At 39.5% G+C, this 17,206-nt stretch overlaps 1 protein-coding gene across 4 annotated transcripts in view; it reads right to left on the bottom strand.

The window, feature by feature from the left end:
- The window catches only part of PHLPP2 (PH domain and leucine rich repeat protein phosphatase 2), a 75,428-nt gene that overhangs the window by 24,136 nt on the left and 34,086 nt on the right, over nt 1-17,206 (bottom strand). For all 4 annotated transcript variants that reach the window (XM_060650240.2, XM_060650241.2, XM_060650242.2 and 1 more), the window contains 6 exons: nt 12,761-12,886; nt 11,288-11,442; nt 8,321-8,467; nt 7,711-7,941; nt 5,824-6,026; nt 2,595-2,655 (listed from right to left, as the gene is read on the bottom strand). In XM_060650240.2, coding sequence (XP_060506223.1) covers nt 2,595-2,655; nt 5,824-6,026; nt 7,711-7,941; nt 8,321-8,467; nt 11,288-11,442; nt 12,761-12,886 — 923 coding nt within the window. The remainder of the gene's footprint in view (nt 1-2,594; nt 2,656-5,823; nt 6,027-7,710; nt 7,942-8,320; nt 8,468-11,287; nt 11,443-12,760; nt 12,887-17,206) is intronic.

Raw genomic sequence — 17,206 nt, 5'->3', positions numbered from 1 at the left:
AGGCTCCATGCTGTCAGCGCAGAGCCCAACACGGGGCTCAAACCCACGAACTGTGAGATCATGACCTGAGCCAAAATCAAGAGTCAGAAGCTTAACTGACTGAGCCACCCAGGCACCCCAGTGCTGTACTTTAAAGAGTTTATACTCTGTGTATACACAGAGGTCTGAATGAGGTGCTTATATCAGTAAAAGGAAGAACAATCAGGAAGCCGTTACAGAATTCCAGACAAGAAATGACATGGGCCTAACTGGGTGGTGATACATACGGAAGGGAGGGGAGGGATTCCAAAAATACTTAGGAGACAAAAATCAAAACAACTTGGAGATGAATTAGACAAGGGAGTAGAGCAGAGGGAAGAATAAAAAATGACTTTCAGGCTTCTCATCTAGACTGCCAGGGAGAAAATCATATCCAGAGAAAGGAGTGGTAGGCTCCAAATGAGGCTGGATATGTGAGTCTCGAGTGGTGTCCATCTGAAAGGACTATCTTACAATAATGCCAAAAGCTGAAACAGACACAAGACAAGCTAAGGCAGGGCTGGAGGAGTGGATACAGAGTTTCATTTTGCACATATTTGAGGTAGTTGGAGACAGGTAGGTCAAAAATGTCTAATGTGGGGCGCCTGGGTGGCTCAGTCGGTTAAGCGTCCGACTTCGGCTCAGGTCACGATCTCGCGGTCCGCGAGTTCGAGCCCCGCGTCGGGCTCTGGGCTGATGGCTCAGAGCCTGGAGCCTGCTTCCGATTCTGTGTCTCCCTCTCTCTCTGTCCCTCCCCCGTTCATGCTCTCTCTCTGTCTCAAAAATAAATAAACGTTAAAAAAAAAAAAATTAAATAAAAAAAAATGTCTAATGTAAAACTGGATACATGGGTCTGAGGCTGGAAGAAGAGGTGTGGGCTGGCAATCCAGGTGACGCTGATACCGAAGTGTAGCCGAAATCACTGGAATAGATGAGACCGTCAAATAAGAAAGCAGGAAGTGAGGACAGACCTGGAATAAATGACCTGTAAAAGGCTAGCTGAGGAAGAAAAGTACGCAAGGGACAGGACTGGTCGAAGTGGCATGAAAAAAATGAGATCATGTGAGCCAACTGAGGAAGGATATTTGAAGAAAAGAGCAAGATTAACAGTGTCAATATAGGAAAGTTCCATAGGAGAAGGTCCAAAGCAAGCTGTGGTGGGATAAACAAATGAGAACCAAGGAAACCCAGCCAACAAATGAAAATACTTACTGAGAAATTTGGACAAAAAGGAGATGAGAAGAAATAGATAGCATCTAGAAGGGCTGCAAGATAGAGCAGACTCTGTTAAGACAGAGGAGAATGAGTGTGTGTACAGACTGAGAAAAAAAAGACAGTGAACACACACAAGAGGTGAGGAAGTGGTGACTACAGAGCAAGGTCCAGAGCAGCAGAGCGGACGCCATCCCAGGCCCAGAGGATGGACTGGCCTTGAATAGAGGAAGAAACTGAGAATGGATATGAATTACATGAATTTAAGAAAGGTGATAGGACGCTCAGGGAGATCACCCAAGACGGTCTACTTTCTCGATCAAGTGGGAAGCTAAGCTCTAGAGTGAAGGAGTTGGGGCTAGTGCAGGTGAGGGTGAGGGAAGTTGGACAATGTGGAGCCAATGCCCAGGGCACTGATGAGGTTGGAAACTGTGAATTTACAGTGGTGTCCATATGATTTTCTTTGGTAATGATGAAACTCAGAGGAGAAGGTAAATCTTAGTGTTGATCCATGCTGGGGTTTTGCTGTAAAGGTATGAAAGAAAGAAATGGATGGGAGGGTATCTAAAACAACAGCTTAATAATAATGATAATAAAAAAAACAACAAAAAGAAACCTGGTTATATAGCAGCTAATATTCCCCCGAAAGACTATTTTATGCCAGGCACCATGGTAACATTTTGCATTTATTACCTCATTTAATCTTTACAACAATCCTGGCCATATGTATTGGGCCCCGTCCACTGCCCCTTCTACCTGCTCTGTCATCTATAATCACACACTTACGATGCTGCCCTGTCACTGCTGGCTTGACTGTCACACTCTCCACTAGGCCCTAAAACTCAGCCACTGATTCCTGAATGAACAGTGTTAAAAATGAAGGAAAGAAAGCAAAACCTCAGTTATATCTGTTCTTGTCCACAAATGGAAGTAATAAGATCCTGAATATAATTAATATCTCTCTGAACATAAGACCAACATGGGTCATAAGAATATCAAAAAAGAGAATAAAATTGTAAACATAAGTTACTAAAAACCAAGACGAGTTCTCTGATTCCAGACAGCAAAAAGGAAATCACTGCCATGAAGGGGATAAAAGGTTTCCTTTGTTTGCATCTCATTCTAAATCTGCAGACTTTTTAAGAATATTTCACAGGCATCTTTCTGTTTCAAGAGGACTTTCCCTTTAAATAGATGGTACAGCCATTAAAAGTATTTCTCCACTCATTCTTTCTCCCTTCTCCAGGCTATCCAAGTATTTTCATGTATTTAGATGTCTTACACCTCGAAACCACCAAAGTATCCACATCCATCTCTTAAATATTAAGAATCAAACAAGCACCACTCTCATGAGACACACTCACCGGGAAAGTTCTAGAGAAGTGAGTTGACTGGGTACTGGATAGACATTCACTGCTGTCAGCCCTAATCAAAAAACAAACAGGTGTTAGTGATACTCTCCAAAGAAGAAAGTAACTGAGAGAGTAAACAACAGCAAAGTGGTTTAGTGAAATCACCAGAGAAAAAACTGATGTCATCTCCTGAGATGAACTAAAGACAAAAAGCTGGGTAACTGACACTGACTAACTTTACCTGATTTGAAAACCAAATGAAACAACTGATTAAAGGATCTTGTGTACTGGTCTGGACTCAGACAGCAGAGGAAGTTGCTAAATGTTAGCTGTGACTACTTAGCTTTCTAACTTAAAAAAAAAATTTTAATAATTGGATTTTTAGGGCCAGTATCTTTTAATTAAAGTAAAAAACATACATACAGAAAAGTACAACAAGCTTAAGTGTATAGATCAATTGATTTTTACAAACAGAACACAATAGGGTAACCAGTACCCAGATCAAGAAACAGCATATTACCCGCTGCCCTGAAATTCACTCCCGTTTCCCTGTTTTGGTCACTGCCCACCAGGGCAACCTCCCTCCCTACCCCCAACTCCCAATACCACAGATGGCTTTTGCCTATCCACATTTTAAATACACATGCACAGTCTGCATAATGCTTTCTCTGGCTTTATTTACTCCACATTGTGCCTGTGACATTTGTTCCTATTACTGCCTAGGGCTGTAGTTCATACATTCTCATGGCCATATAAAATTCTTTATGTAATTATACCACAATTTATGTACCCATTTTAGAGCTGGTGGGCATTTAAGTCTCTTCCACTTTGGGGTCACTGAGTACACGTTCAGCTTTAGTAGATAATTCCACACAGTTTTCCAGAGTGGTTGACCAATCTACAACTAGTATTTTCAGTGATTTTCAAGGACTATTCTAGTCATTCTGATAGGTGTGTAGTGGTGTCACACCGGGGTTTCAATGTGCACATCGCCGATGATCAGTGGGGTCAAGTGCCTTTTCCTATACTAACTGATCACTTGGATAATTCTTTTGTGAAGCTGAGTTCTTTACTTTTGGGACATCAGAACTGCAAGTGTTGGTGTGAATTTTTCCAGGTTAAGAACTTAAGGATTCTTTCTGTAAACAGAGCAGCTAACTTCAAACAAGCCCCGTTTGGTACAGCTCTGTGACAGAATCCCAGTTACCGAAGACAGCATTTATGTCTATGAGGTCTTTTCTAGCAGGGCCACTCATTCATTCTCTAGATACATTTAGAACACAGAATAGGGCTAATAGTAAACATTTCCACAACAAAAGACCGACTACCATCTCACAAGAATATCTAGAACTTGCACAAGTCGATACTCATCAGCTTTGACACTGTTTTGACCCAAGCAATTAATCTACGCTACAAGTTGAAATTTCTCTAACATGATAAAAGGCAATGAAAAGAGAAGTCTATAACTATCTTTTATTTTAATAATGTATTTTAGAGATACAGAAAAAAGAATATAATAATGAACACTCTTTCACCCATCATCCAACTTTTAACAAATCTTCAAATTCTGTCTATAAGCTTCAGACTTTTTCAAGAATTAAAACACTGCACATACCAAGAGGTAAACATCATCCTGAATATTTTATCATTCCCATGGATCTTTTATATTCTCTGGTAAACACAGAGCTAAGGAAACAACTTTTCTGTGTGTCTGAAATTTGATACAACTATCTCGGTGTACATATACTTATGCATTTTTTTTTTTTGCTAAAACAATGTTTCTTAAGATTTATCCATATTAATACACAAAGCTTTAGGACATTCATTTCCATTGCTGTGCAGTATTCTATTGTATAAACATGTCACTGTTTAGTGTATACATTTTCCTATCAAGAGTCATATTTTTTTTTTTTTTTCCCCACCGTAACAAACAACGCCATGAGAAACACTCCAGTACACATCTCCTGGGCACATGTGGGTGTCTCTGGGAGATATTCCAAGCAGAGCACCTGGCAGAATATGCACTACATGTATCTTTGACTTCTCTGAACACTGTTATAGTGCTTTGCAAAATGGCTTTAGCAAATGACCCTCTCACTGGCAGTGTAGGAGAGCTGCTGCTTCTCCATATCTTCAATAGCGCTTAGTGGGAATTTTTAATTTGATGAGCATAAAATGGAATTATCAAAATTTGCATTTCTCTGGCACTTAGTGATACTGAACATCTTTTCCCATCCTTCCTGAAACACAGGAAATGCTAATTATAATTTCCTTGGTAAAGAACTCTGGGGCACCTGGGTGGCTCAGTTTGTTAAGCATCTGACTCTTCATTGAGGCTCAGGTCATTAATTGACAGCTCATGAGTTCGAGCCCCATGTCATGCTTTGTGCTGTCAGCGTGGAGCCTGTTTAGGATTCCCTTTCTCCCTCTCTCTGTCCCTCCCCGCATCGTGTGTGCTCTCTTGCTCTCAAAATAAATAAGTAAACTTAAAAAAAAAAAAGAACTTTCCATAAAAATAATACGACAAATACAAGGTCTTTTACAATGAACAATATTCCTGGAGCAAATCACTATTGAAATAAGGGGCTTCTCATTCTAGAACTGAGGCAGTACAAAGTTTTGGACTAGAGATGAGCAAACTTTTTCTGTAAAGGGCTAAATATTTAATAAATGCTTTAGCCTTTGCAGGCCATACCATGTCTCTTACAACTACTCAACTATGCAGTGATATGTAAACAAATGAATGTGGGTATCTTCCAATCAAATTTTATTTATTGATGTATCACTGATATTTGAATTTCATATAACTTTCCCAAGTCGAAATTATTCTTCTTTTGATTTTTTTTTAAATTTACTTAAAAAATGTGAAAACTCATTCCCCATGGGCCATATAAAAACAGGTGCTGGGCCAGATTTAGCCCTTGGGCTGTAGTTTGCCAACCTTTGTTTTAGGCTATTCCTGATATTCTGTTTTGAACATGCTTGCCCACCCTCCTACCTTGTTATTTTGCAAAATGCCTCTGATTATACTCACTTAGGGAATCTCAAAGTAGTCTGCAATGCCTTTTCATGCTTATCTCAGCCAACTTATAAACAAACTTAAAAGACAAAGCTGGTCTCCATGAACCTCAAACCACACTTTGCAGACTGGCTGAGGAACATCACAGATGCCACTGTTCTTAGAAAGCTCTTGACTGCGAGCTACAAGAGAAAAAAATAGGAGGCTGGATGGAGAACTCACTGTTCGAACTGGCGTACAGAGTTCGAAGGGAGAAGCCACTGAGTGTCAGCTCTCTCAGTTGGTTCCGCTCACAATGCAGCTGCTCCAAGCTACATAAGGAGTTGAGATCTAAGTCAGCCAGTTGATTGTCCCGCAAATCCATGTGGGTGATGTATTTATTTCCCTCCAGATTTTCAGTAACTACAGTTTTCAAATGGTTCATCCTTAATAGAGAAATAAGGAAATCATTAGAAATAAATTCTACTAAATGTGCTTATCAAAAGAAAAGAGGTATGATCTCTTTCTTTCTTTTCTAAACAACTAAAACATTTCACTACTTGCTTTGGCTTGCAAGGTATTAATAACCCTGAAGAGCTGTACCTTGAGTTCTTTCTTTATGAACTAAGTTAGGCAATCCAGACTTGCAAATACATATACAAATTAAATAGAGAGGGAAGAGGGATCATGCCTACAAACAATTACTTAAAAACTTACATCCAAAGACATAATAAAGTTAAGTAGGCACGAAGAAGCACACCAAATGAACAATAAGATGAACATAATCTTCTGGGTTAATGAGCAGCAAAGCAGTCGTAGTGCACCATGTAGAGAGCAAGAGGAAGCAGCCATACTTTCTCCCGTTGCTCTGCCTACTCTCTCTTATGCTAAGATTCACATTTCATTAATTAATAGAGAGGAAAATAATCTGTATCTATATGGAGTAGTTCAAGGGCAAATTATAGAAAATGGCTTCTTGGTTCTCTTCTACCCAAGTATAGGATTTAGTGCACATAGCCATGTTCTCATTTTCTTGTATTTCAATACACTTTTCTGTTAACTATTTTTTTTTAATGTTTATTTATTGAGAGAAAGACACAGACATGAGTGGGGGAGGGGCAGAAAGAGAGGGAGACACAGAATCCGAAGCAGGCTCCAGGCTCCAAGCTGTCAGCACAAAGCTGGACGCAGGGCTCGAACCCATGAACCGTAAGATCATGACCTGAACCAAAGTCGGATGCTCAACCGACTGAGCCACCCAGACGCCCCTCTGTCACTATTTCTTTACAAGGGACATCAATGGCTTAGTGTAAATGACAGACATTTACACTATGTGTATGTGTGTCTTTTATGTGTATGTGTCTTTTATCAGCTTTCTTTAGGAAAATATAACTAGAAAATAAAACTCATAAAAAATTCATAGGAAAACCATTAACATTTAAAATCTAATATAATGGGTATCAAGAAGAAATCCAATGATTCAATAAAAAATGGTCAAGTTTAAGAAAAATACAAATTACCAATAAGCATATTAAAACGATGCTCGGGGACATCTGGGTGGCTCAGTCGGTTAAGCATCCAACTTCAGCTCAGGACATGATCTCATGGTTCATGAGTTCAAGGCCCATTTGTGTTGGGCTCTGTGCTGACAGCTCAGAGCCTGGAACATGCTTCTGATCCTGTGTCTCCCTCTCTCTCTGCCCCTCCCCCACTTACATTCTGTCTCTCTCTCAACAATAAACAAACATTAAAAAAATTTTTTTGTTAAAGATGCTCAACCTCACTCATAAGTAAATAAATACTGATTAAAACAATGAAGTATTATTTTCTCCTACTACACTGACAATAAAGAAAAAGACTGCTAAGATCCAACATTGACAAGGATGTGTAGAAATGGGAATTCTTACAAAATGTTGCTGGGAGGGTAACTCAGAACCACCTTTGTCAAAGGTAATGTAAAAGTGTCTATCACATGGTATACCTACCTCACTCATAATCTCTCTGCTACTGAGTGAAAACTGAAGCTTTACTACAGCTTGGAAAATGTTTTAGAGAAGTCTTTATAAAGAGAAAACGTAAAAGGACATCAGAGGTCCACCCAGAAGAAGGCATGGTGAAAAATGGCCTCACCTTAAATCCACATGTTTGATATGGCTCATCCTATTCAGCACCCCAAGGTTTAGGACTTCCAGGTGATTTCCTGCCATAACTACTTTATCTAACATAGTGAGTTTCTCATAAACCTCAGGAATATGACTAAAGTTGTTGAAGGAAATTCCCAGGGAAGAAAGCTGTTGCAGATTTCCCAATTCCTCAGGTAAAGTTGTCAGAAAGTTGCCATCAACACAGAGGGTTTGAAGACTGTAGGAAGAAAACAAAACAAGACTTTATGAAAGGTTTTAATTGGAATGAAAAGAACTAGAAATATGGATTCTGACATACATCACTAATTTATTATGAATCCAATAATAATAAAATACCCTATCTACAGAGACTCAATGAAATACACATAACTGACATGGATGGTCCCTCCATAATCAAAAATAGTCAGAACCTCTGCTATTGAAACTGAGGGACTAATAACTAGTTACTGCTGCAAGTAACTGCTGCTGACTAGAATCCTCAGACTTACATGATTAATTTCACTGCAAGAGCTCATGGGACTACCTTCATTCCCAATGCCAGACAAGCTCCTTACTCTGCAAGTAAAAAATGAGTCTAGCAAAAGTCAGATACTTACTTTAGCAGATTGCCAATCTGACTTGGTAGGTCATGAAATCCATTACAGGAGAGGTTGAGCTCAGTCAGGGTAGAAATCTCACATAACAATACAGGAAACAACCCAAGTTTATTGTGGGACAAGTTCAGGCCCTTCAGCTGAGAAAATCTAAAAAGCAAAGGTACAAATTATACTGCTGAATGAAAAAGCCATCTATTAAAAAAAAATTTTTTTAATGTTTATTTATTTTTGAGAGACCGCGTGAGTGGGGGAGGGGCATAGAGGGAGGGAGACACAGAATCTGAAATAGGATCCAGGCTCTGAGCTGTCAGCACAGAGCCTGATTCAGGGCTCGAACTCATGGACCGTGAGATCATGACCTGAGCCAAACTCAGACACTTAACCGACTGAGCCACCCAGGCACCCTAGCCATCATTTTAGATGTCCACTGCAGAATTTGTTCCACAAATATGTGTTGAGCACTCACTACCTGCCAAACATTGAGTACAGCACAGACACTAAGATGCCTAACACTGGGACCATACAATGAGGGAAATCAGGTCTAGTGCAATGGGAGTTCTTCTCTCTTCTCCTTAAAAACGGAGAAAATTTTAAAGAAAATCTCATATCAAAGTCCTATTGATATGCTTAAAACCTCTTCCTTTATGAAATTTCTACATGTAATATATAAAATTTTGTAACAATTCATCAACGCACACAGGAATAGCTAACAAATATGTACATCAAATCCCATTATAAGCAACTTCTTTTTACATATTGAATTTTATATTGGCTCAAATATCACTTGAAATGAATGGGCCACTTAGAGCTTTAAAGTATGTATGTATTAATGGAGTTTTACTGTAATAGGATCTAACATAGAACATGAAATAGTAATTTTTAATGCTTCTGTTTTGTTCCTAGAAATAAAAGTATCTATGCCATCTTAACTAGAGATAATATCATCATAAACTGGATCTAAAGGAATCACTCTGCTAATTCTACTTAGGAATATTATACTTATGATTATACTAGTGCAAGAAGGTAAGGCTGAGGTGGTGTTTTCCATGATACCGATCCGTATCACCTGCTCCTAGATTTGAGTCACTGGTACCTCACTCTAACGCTCTCTTCTTCCAAATTTTCAACTTTTGATTTCCAATTGTCCTGACCTTGAGTACTGACTGTTCCTTTGGCTTGGTGCCTTGACTTCAGAATTCCTAATACAGCCCTCAAATTAGATAAAACCCTATTTTCACAGCAACTCAGAAGAAAACACTAGTAAATGCTAGAAACTCACTTAAAATGATAGCTTGTATTGTTTTTACATAACAATATAATTAAAAGTATTATCTCATTACTAAATATAGGCTTAAATCTAAAAAACTTTGTAAAACACATCAGATGAGATAAAAATACAGTGCTTTCTCAAAATTATTTTAGAAATGGGGTGCCTGGGTGGCTCAGTCAGTTGGGCGACCGACTTCGGCTCAGGTCATGATCTCGCAGTCTGTGAGTTCGAGCCCCGCATTGGGCTCTGTGCTGACAACTCAGAGCCTGGAGCCTGTTTCAGATTCTGTGTCTCCCTCTCTCTCTGACCCTCCCCCGTTCATGCTCTCTCTCTGTCTCAAAAATAAATAAACGTAAAAAAAAATTAAAAAAAAATTATTTTAAAAATATTATTATTAAGTAAAATATGTACTTTTTTTTTTTTTTTAAGTAGGCCTCATGCCCAGCACGGAGCCCAACACAGGGCCCAAACCCACGACTGTGAGATCAAGACCCAAGTCAAGATCAAGAGTCAGATATGTAATTGACTGAGCCATTCAGGTGTCCCTAAAATACGTACTTTCAATGTGTATTATCTTTCTAATCACCATGTAATCTGAATTCTTTAATGTCCAATTTCTCCCTTGCTCACAAGCCCAGACAATTAGTTATACCAAATATTTACTTAAAAAAATTTTTTTTAATGTTTTATTTATTTATGAGAGTGAGAGCAAAAGAGGGGGAGGGACAGAAAGAGAGGGGAAACAAGATCTAAAGTAGGCTCTGCACTGAGAGTAGCAAGCCTGATGTGGGGCTCAAACTCACAAACTGTGAAATCATGACCTGAGCTGATGTCAGACACTCAACCAACTGAGCCACCCAAGCAATCCTCTTCCATCCATTTTCAAAGGGAGGAGGGTGGTAACGTGGGTGGAGGGAGGGAATGGGGAATATATTCTAACAAAGATGGAAAATATATGGGCCATAGTCCCTAAGGAGTGGAATGGTTCCTTTATCAGAGGGGAGAAGTTTCATAGTTGTCTAAGGCTTAGAAGCTAGTGTTAATAGGCACACAGCAAAGATAAAAATCCCACACTGGGAGTGGAATTCTTGAAATTAGGCCTATTTCCTTTAAGTTATTTAAGTTTGATACTTAGGATTCAAAAACTTGCCATACACTCAATCTCTCAATTTACCCTGGCTTCAGATCAGGCGTCACTATCAGTGAATTATATAACAAGATTGTCTAGCTCAATGGCAGCACACTGTGGCCTCTGTAACAGAATATTTGCATCTATCTCCTGTCTTATGGAGGGAAAGGGGGAGTAAGAAAACTGCATAAATAGGGGCGCCTGGGTGACTCAGTAGGTTAAGCGACTGACTCTTGATTTTGGCTCAGGTCATGATCTCACAGCTTGTAAGTTCAAGCCCTGTGTCAGGCTCTGCACTGACAGTGTGGAGCCTGCTTGACATTCTCTCTCCGTGCCCCTTCCTCACTTGTGCGCACACGCTCTCTCTCTCTCGCTCAAAATAAATAAACTTAAAAAAAAAAAGAAAACAGCATAAATAAAGCATAAATAAAAATTCTACTCCTTTTCAAAATAGAGAAAATTTTCAAATATGTGTATGATGATAAGCATGCTCACCTTCAGGTACAACTAAGACAGTGATCACGATTTGGTTTGAGTAAGTTATTCTGGAAACCTATTCTCCACATACCTGTAGAGAGTGTCAAGGCCCCCTGGTCTTTCCAGCTGCATGAAGTTGTGTCGCAAGTTGAGGTAGGTGATATCTTGACTGTAGAAGAGATGCTCAGGAACCTCCTCAAGGCTGTAACACGAGAGGTCGACAGTACTGATGCGCTGGGACACCACCTGAATAGGGTCAAGGAGAAGAGCCATCTCAGCTAGAGCAGCAGAACAAATGTCTCTCACCCAGCAAAGGAAGGAATGCCATTTATAAAAAAAGTGCTAATTTTAACAATGGGAAAGAAAAAAAGGTAATGAGATCCAATTACTCATTTATAAAAACCAGTTCATTTTTCCTTTTTCCTAAAACCATTAAGCTGCTTGAAACACACAATGGTGTAAGCTGTAAAGTGTCTGTAAGTAAAAGGAAAAAAAAAATCATAAAGGGGAAAAGTTAACATTTCATGCAAGAAGTTAAGATGATTCAAAATAACTATACAAAACTTTGGCAGGCTGTGTGATATTGAAAGCCATGGCCTTTTGTACCCACAGGCTCTGCTACTTACTAGTGCAGTTTCTTCCTCTGTTGTGAGGATAAAATAAATTCAGCACACAGCACACTGCTTAGTATGCAAAAGGTGCTCAAAAAATATTAACTTCTCTTATAAGGTCAAAAGAATGGAACAGCTATTTAAAACTGAGATTAGTTTATTCAGAACAGATTTCATTACCACTACAATAGAAGTACAGAAAATTCAATAAAACCAAAACAAGTTTTTATTTCTATAATAGTCTGCTAATAAAAGATAGGTTGTGAAAATTGGTCTAAAAACCAAACAAAATCACTAGAAAAGTTATTCATGTTTTATGGCATCTCATTATACTAAAACAATACTTTATGCAACTATTTAGTTCCACAAAGAAAAAAGTGCTAAAATTCTGCAAAGATAGCTGGGAGAACAAGAAAATTTGGAAACTGCAATATAATTTTAGAGCACTGCATCTTTAAAGATTAAAAAGCAGAAATTATGCTGAAAAGCTAATTATCCTCAGCATAGCGGAACAATGGTTTGTAACAGGATCACAGGTCATGTCCCATAATAAGTTCAAATTTAAAGTGGTTCATCACAGCTGTACTAAATATATTCAGACCAAGAAGGACTAGTCTAGGAATTAGGGAATGGCTCCATCTATCCCTGACCACAGTGGTGGAGGGAAAGTGATTTGAATCTTATTGTGTCTCAATTCTTCCCAGAGAGATGGTATAAAGGTAAAATGCACCTGAAAACATGTTTGAATACATTTTGTACTATGCAAACATAAATAATAAGTTAAGGACTGGGTGGAATTCTATTATTTCATTCATTATAAACTTAGAGGAGCCTAAAGGAAGATACCTAAGAATTACAATTCACTCTCTTTGGAGTGAGTTCAGCTTCAAGATACATTTCTGTTGGGCTTTTACATTCTTATCACCACATCAAGACATTTGACAGCTTATCACCTTGGACGCTTGTCGCTGCCATCTCTGGCACTCAGCCAATGTCTCAAAGCTGACATGATAGGTCTGAGCCTGGGCTCCCGCTGAGCTGAATGCAAGGGAGTGCTGCCGTCGCTTCACTTCTTCCACCTGAGGAGGAGGAGGCAAGAAAACCAGGACCAAGACAAAAAAAAAAATCCTAGTCAGAGAGCAAAGGACAGTAACAAGAAAAATAAGTCAATTTTTTAAAATGGGGCAAAAGAGAGGCGCCTGGGTGGCTCAGTCGGTTAAGCGTCTGACTTCAGCTCGGGTCATGATCTCACAGCTCGTGAGTTCGAGCCCCACATTGGGCTCTGTGTTGACAGCTCAGAGCCTGGAACCTGCTCTGAGATTCTGATTCAGATTCTGTGTCTCCCTCTCTCTCTGCCCCTCCCCTGCTCACATTCTGTTTCTTCTCAAAAAATAAACATTAAAAAAATTTTTTTTTAACGGGGCAAAAGATCTGATCAGATGCTTCCCCAAAGAAGACTTGAGAAATGACCAGTAATAACATGAAATGTTCAACATCATTACTTATTAGATAAATGCAAATCAAAATTGAAAGACACCACATCACAGACACTAGGAGGGCTAAAGTTAAAAATAGAAAATAACAAATGTTGGATAACAAGTATTAGCAGGTTCTGGATCCCTCATACACTGCAGTGGGAATGTAAAATGGTTCAGCCACTCTGGAAAACAGTCTGGCAATTCCGCAAAAGGTTGAACACAGAGTTACCATGTGGCCCAGCAATTCCACTCCTACATATACACTCAAGAAAACTCAAAACATACATTTATACAAAAACTTACACATGAATTAGAGCAGCACTATTCATAATAGCCCAAAAGGAGAAACAACCTAAATGTCCATCCATCAACAGGTATGCGTAAAAACAATGAATGTGGTATATTTCAGTGGAATATTATTTAGCCATAAACAGAAGATATTGCTGCACACTATATGAACCTTGAAAAGATTATGTGAAGTGAAAGTCACAACCATATACTGTATGATTCCATTTATATGAAGTCTTCAGAATCAGCAAATCTGTACAGACAGAAAGTAGATTAGTAGGTGCCCACGACTAGGGAAGAAATGGGGAGATGATGGCTAAGTAGTGCAGGGTTTCTTTTCAGGGTGATGTGGTGATGGTCACAAAACAGTGAATACACTAAAAGCCACTGAACTGTACACTTTATATGGGTGAATTATATGGTACATGAATTAAATCTCAATCAAGCTGTTTAAAAAAAGCAAAGGAGGGGCGCCTGGGTGGCTCAGTCGGTTAAGCGTCTGACTTCGGCTCAGGTCATGATCTCGTGGTCACTAAGATTTTAAATAAGAATCTAACAATCACAATTATTATGAATATTGATAGATTTAGATATGTTTCTATCACTAAAATTTGTGGGTTTTTTAAAAATATTTATTTTTGAGAGAGACAGAGCATGAGTGGGGGAGAAGCAGAGAGAAAAGAAGACAAAGAATCTGAAGCAGGCTTCAGGCTCTGAGCTATCAGCACAAAGCCCGATGCGGGGTTCAAACCCACGAACCGTGAGATCATGACCTGAGCCAAAGCTGGACTCAACCGACTTAGCCACCCAGGTACCCCTCTATCACTATAATTTGTGATAATTTACCATGCTAATCATTGTGTTCCTTTTTCTCCACTCTTTTTCTGTCTTCTTTTAGCATTACAGAATTTTTTTTTTTTTTTTTTTTTTTTTTTTTTAATATTTGTTTTTGAGAAAGAGAGAACACGAGCAGGGGAGAGGCAGAGAGAGAGGGAAATAGAATCTGAAGTAGGCTCCAGGCTCTGAGCTGTCAATGCAGAGCCCAATGTGGGGCTCAAACTCACAAACTGTGAGATAATGACCTGAAATGAAGTCAGATGCTTAACTGACTGAGCCACCTAGGCGCCCGGCATCAAAGAACTTTTTATATTCTCTTTTTCCACTCTACTTTTTTTTTTAACCTTTATTTTTGAGAGAGAGAGTGAGAAAGAGAGACAGAGTGCAAGTGGGGGAGGAACAGAGACAGAGGGAGACACAGATCTGAAGCAGGCTCCAGGCTCTGAGCTGTCAGCACAGAGCCCGATGCAGGGCTTGAACCCACGAACTGTGAGTTCATGACCTGAGCCTATGTCCGATGCTTAAATGACTGAGCCACCCAGAGGCCCCTTTCCCACTCTACTTTTTTTAGTGGCTGTCCTTAACATTTTTTAATTCACACTTTTTTTTCTAATGAAGTTGAACGTTATTTGGTGTTTCTATCCGCTTATTCCAAGACTATATCACATGTTACTTATTAAACATACCACCACATCTTAAATATCACTCAGGGTAGTTTGAGCTTTAGTAGTTTAAATTTATATTTAAAATATAAAAAAAGTTTAAACTTATTACAATTAATATTAACTTTACCACCATATTTTATCAGTGTCTGCACTCATCATTGTTTCTTATTTCTTAAAACTTCCCTTTGAATTTACTTTCCCTTGTTGTATTCTTTTTTCTTTCTTCCTTCCATCTTTCCTCCTTCTTCCTTCCTTCTTCCTTCTTTCCTTCCTTCCTCCCACCCTCCCTCCTTCTCTCTTTCTTTCTCTTCCTTCCTTTCTTTCTCTCTCTCTCTCTTCCTTTCTGGTGGGCGGGGGGGCATTTTTTTTTAACCTATTTTCTTCATTCTGTCCTTCAGCCCCCAAGACCAGAACCAGGTCTTATATTGCTAAGTGGTAGGTTTCTGCCTCCTGGTTGATACTGAAGTATACACATTCATTTAGTGGCAGCTTATTCATTTCCTGGTTATGGGCCACATAAATGGGTCCTTCCACCTCTCTAGGACAATAGCGACAACAAGACTTGGTTCCAGTCAGTGGTTAACAGCAGTTTTGGGCTGTTTTGTTTTTGTTTTTTCCAGCAGTCCTTCAGGGGCAGAATACCACTCATCTCTTACTTAAGCCTGGGCCAGGTTCCCCTCATAAGTAGAGGACTTTTAAACCCAAATACTTAAGAGGAGCTACACATTTGGGCTGCCACAACCTTTCAGGCCCAGAACCCAGCAGGCCCTCAGATTCAGACCATTTCACCACATGCACTTCTATTCTACATTCCTAAGCCCAACTGTGCCTTTTGAATATTGTATATTTAAAACTGTATATTTACCTTTTGAATATATATATTTTACCTATATATAGATGATGTATTGTGTACCTGGAGCAGATTGGGTGTTTCAACGCATGAATTCACTAAGTTTTGTCTGGAAGCTCTCTCAAATTCAGACTGTTTTATGATATTCAAAATCAAAAATAAAAGAAACAAAATGAGGTATAGCTTCATATAAATGTTAATATATCTGTTTCCAGTCATCTGTCAGTCTGATGGACTTGCAGCTGAACTCCTTGCCCAGGGTGGGGAATTCTCTAGTACAGACAAGAAATAGTGTGCTTCCCTGGCTGCTGGAGAGGGGCTTGTGACCATCCCAGACTCTGAATTTTAGTATAAATGAGGGAAAAGGAGAAGCTGGAGACAATCTGTTTAAGGAATGGATGCTGGCGGGAAGCTGGCAGGGCAGCATCCTCGATCTACCCAGGTGTTACCGATGGCAGCATCCAGTGGCTAGCAGTGGAGGCAGAGGTATCATCAACAAATGGGTTCTGCAGCAGAATTTGGGGTATGGGGGCACCTGTGTGGCTCAGTCAGTTGAGCGTCTGACTTCAGCTCAGTTCATGATCTCACAGTTCTTGAGTTCAAGCCCCACGTTGGGCTCTGTGCTGACAGGTCAGGGCGTGGAGTGTGCTTCATATTCTGTGTCTCCTTCTCTCTCTCTCTCTGCCTTCCCCTGCTTGTGCTCCCTCAAAAATAAATAAATAAATAAATATTTTGAGAAGAGAAGAGAAGAGAAGGAAGAGAAAAGAAAAGAAAAGAAAAGAAAAGAAAAGAAAAGAAAAGAAGAAAAGAAATTTGTGGTATGGATACCTTTTGACCTCCCAGAGAATCTGTGATGTAAATAAACCAGTTTTATGCTTAAATTAGGCTGAGTAGGCTTCTTCCGGACCTAACAACTCTAAAAAACAACGTTGTAATGCAATCTTTTTTTTTTTTTTAATTTTTTTTTTAACGTTTACTTATTTTTGAGACAGAGAGAGATAGAGCATGAACAGGGGAGGGGCAGAGAGAGAGGGAGACACAGAATCCGAAACAGGCTCCAGGCTCTGAGCTGTCAGCACAGAGCCCGACGCGGGGCTCGAACTCACGGACCGTTTAGGAAGAGAGAGCATCCTAAACAGGCTCCACACTGTCAGCACAGAGCCAGATGCAGGACTTGAACTCATGAACCATGAGATGGTAACCTGAGCTGAAGTCAAGAGTCAGACGCTCAACCAACTGAGCCACCCAGATGCCTCTACAGTGTAATCTTTACACATGCTC

The sequence above is a fragment of the Panthera onca genome, chromosome E2, assembly GCF_046562875.1.
Source record: "Panthera onca isolate mPanOnc1 chromosome E2, mPanOnc1 haplotype 2, whole genome shotgun sequence".
In the NCBI taxonomy this organism is placed as follows: domain Eukaryota; kingdom Metazoa; phylum Chordata; class Mammalia; order Carnivora; family Felidae; genus Panthera; species Panthera onca.
Note: the sequence above shows the minus strand (reverse complement) of the source record. Positions and strands in the feature narration are given on the sequence as shown.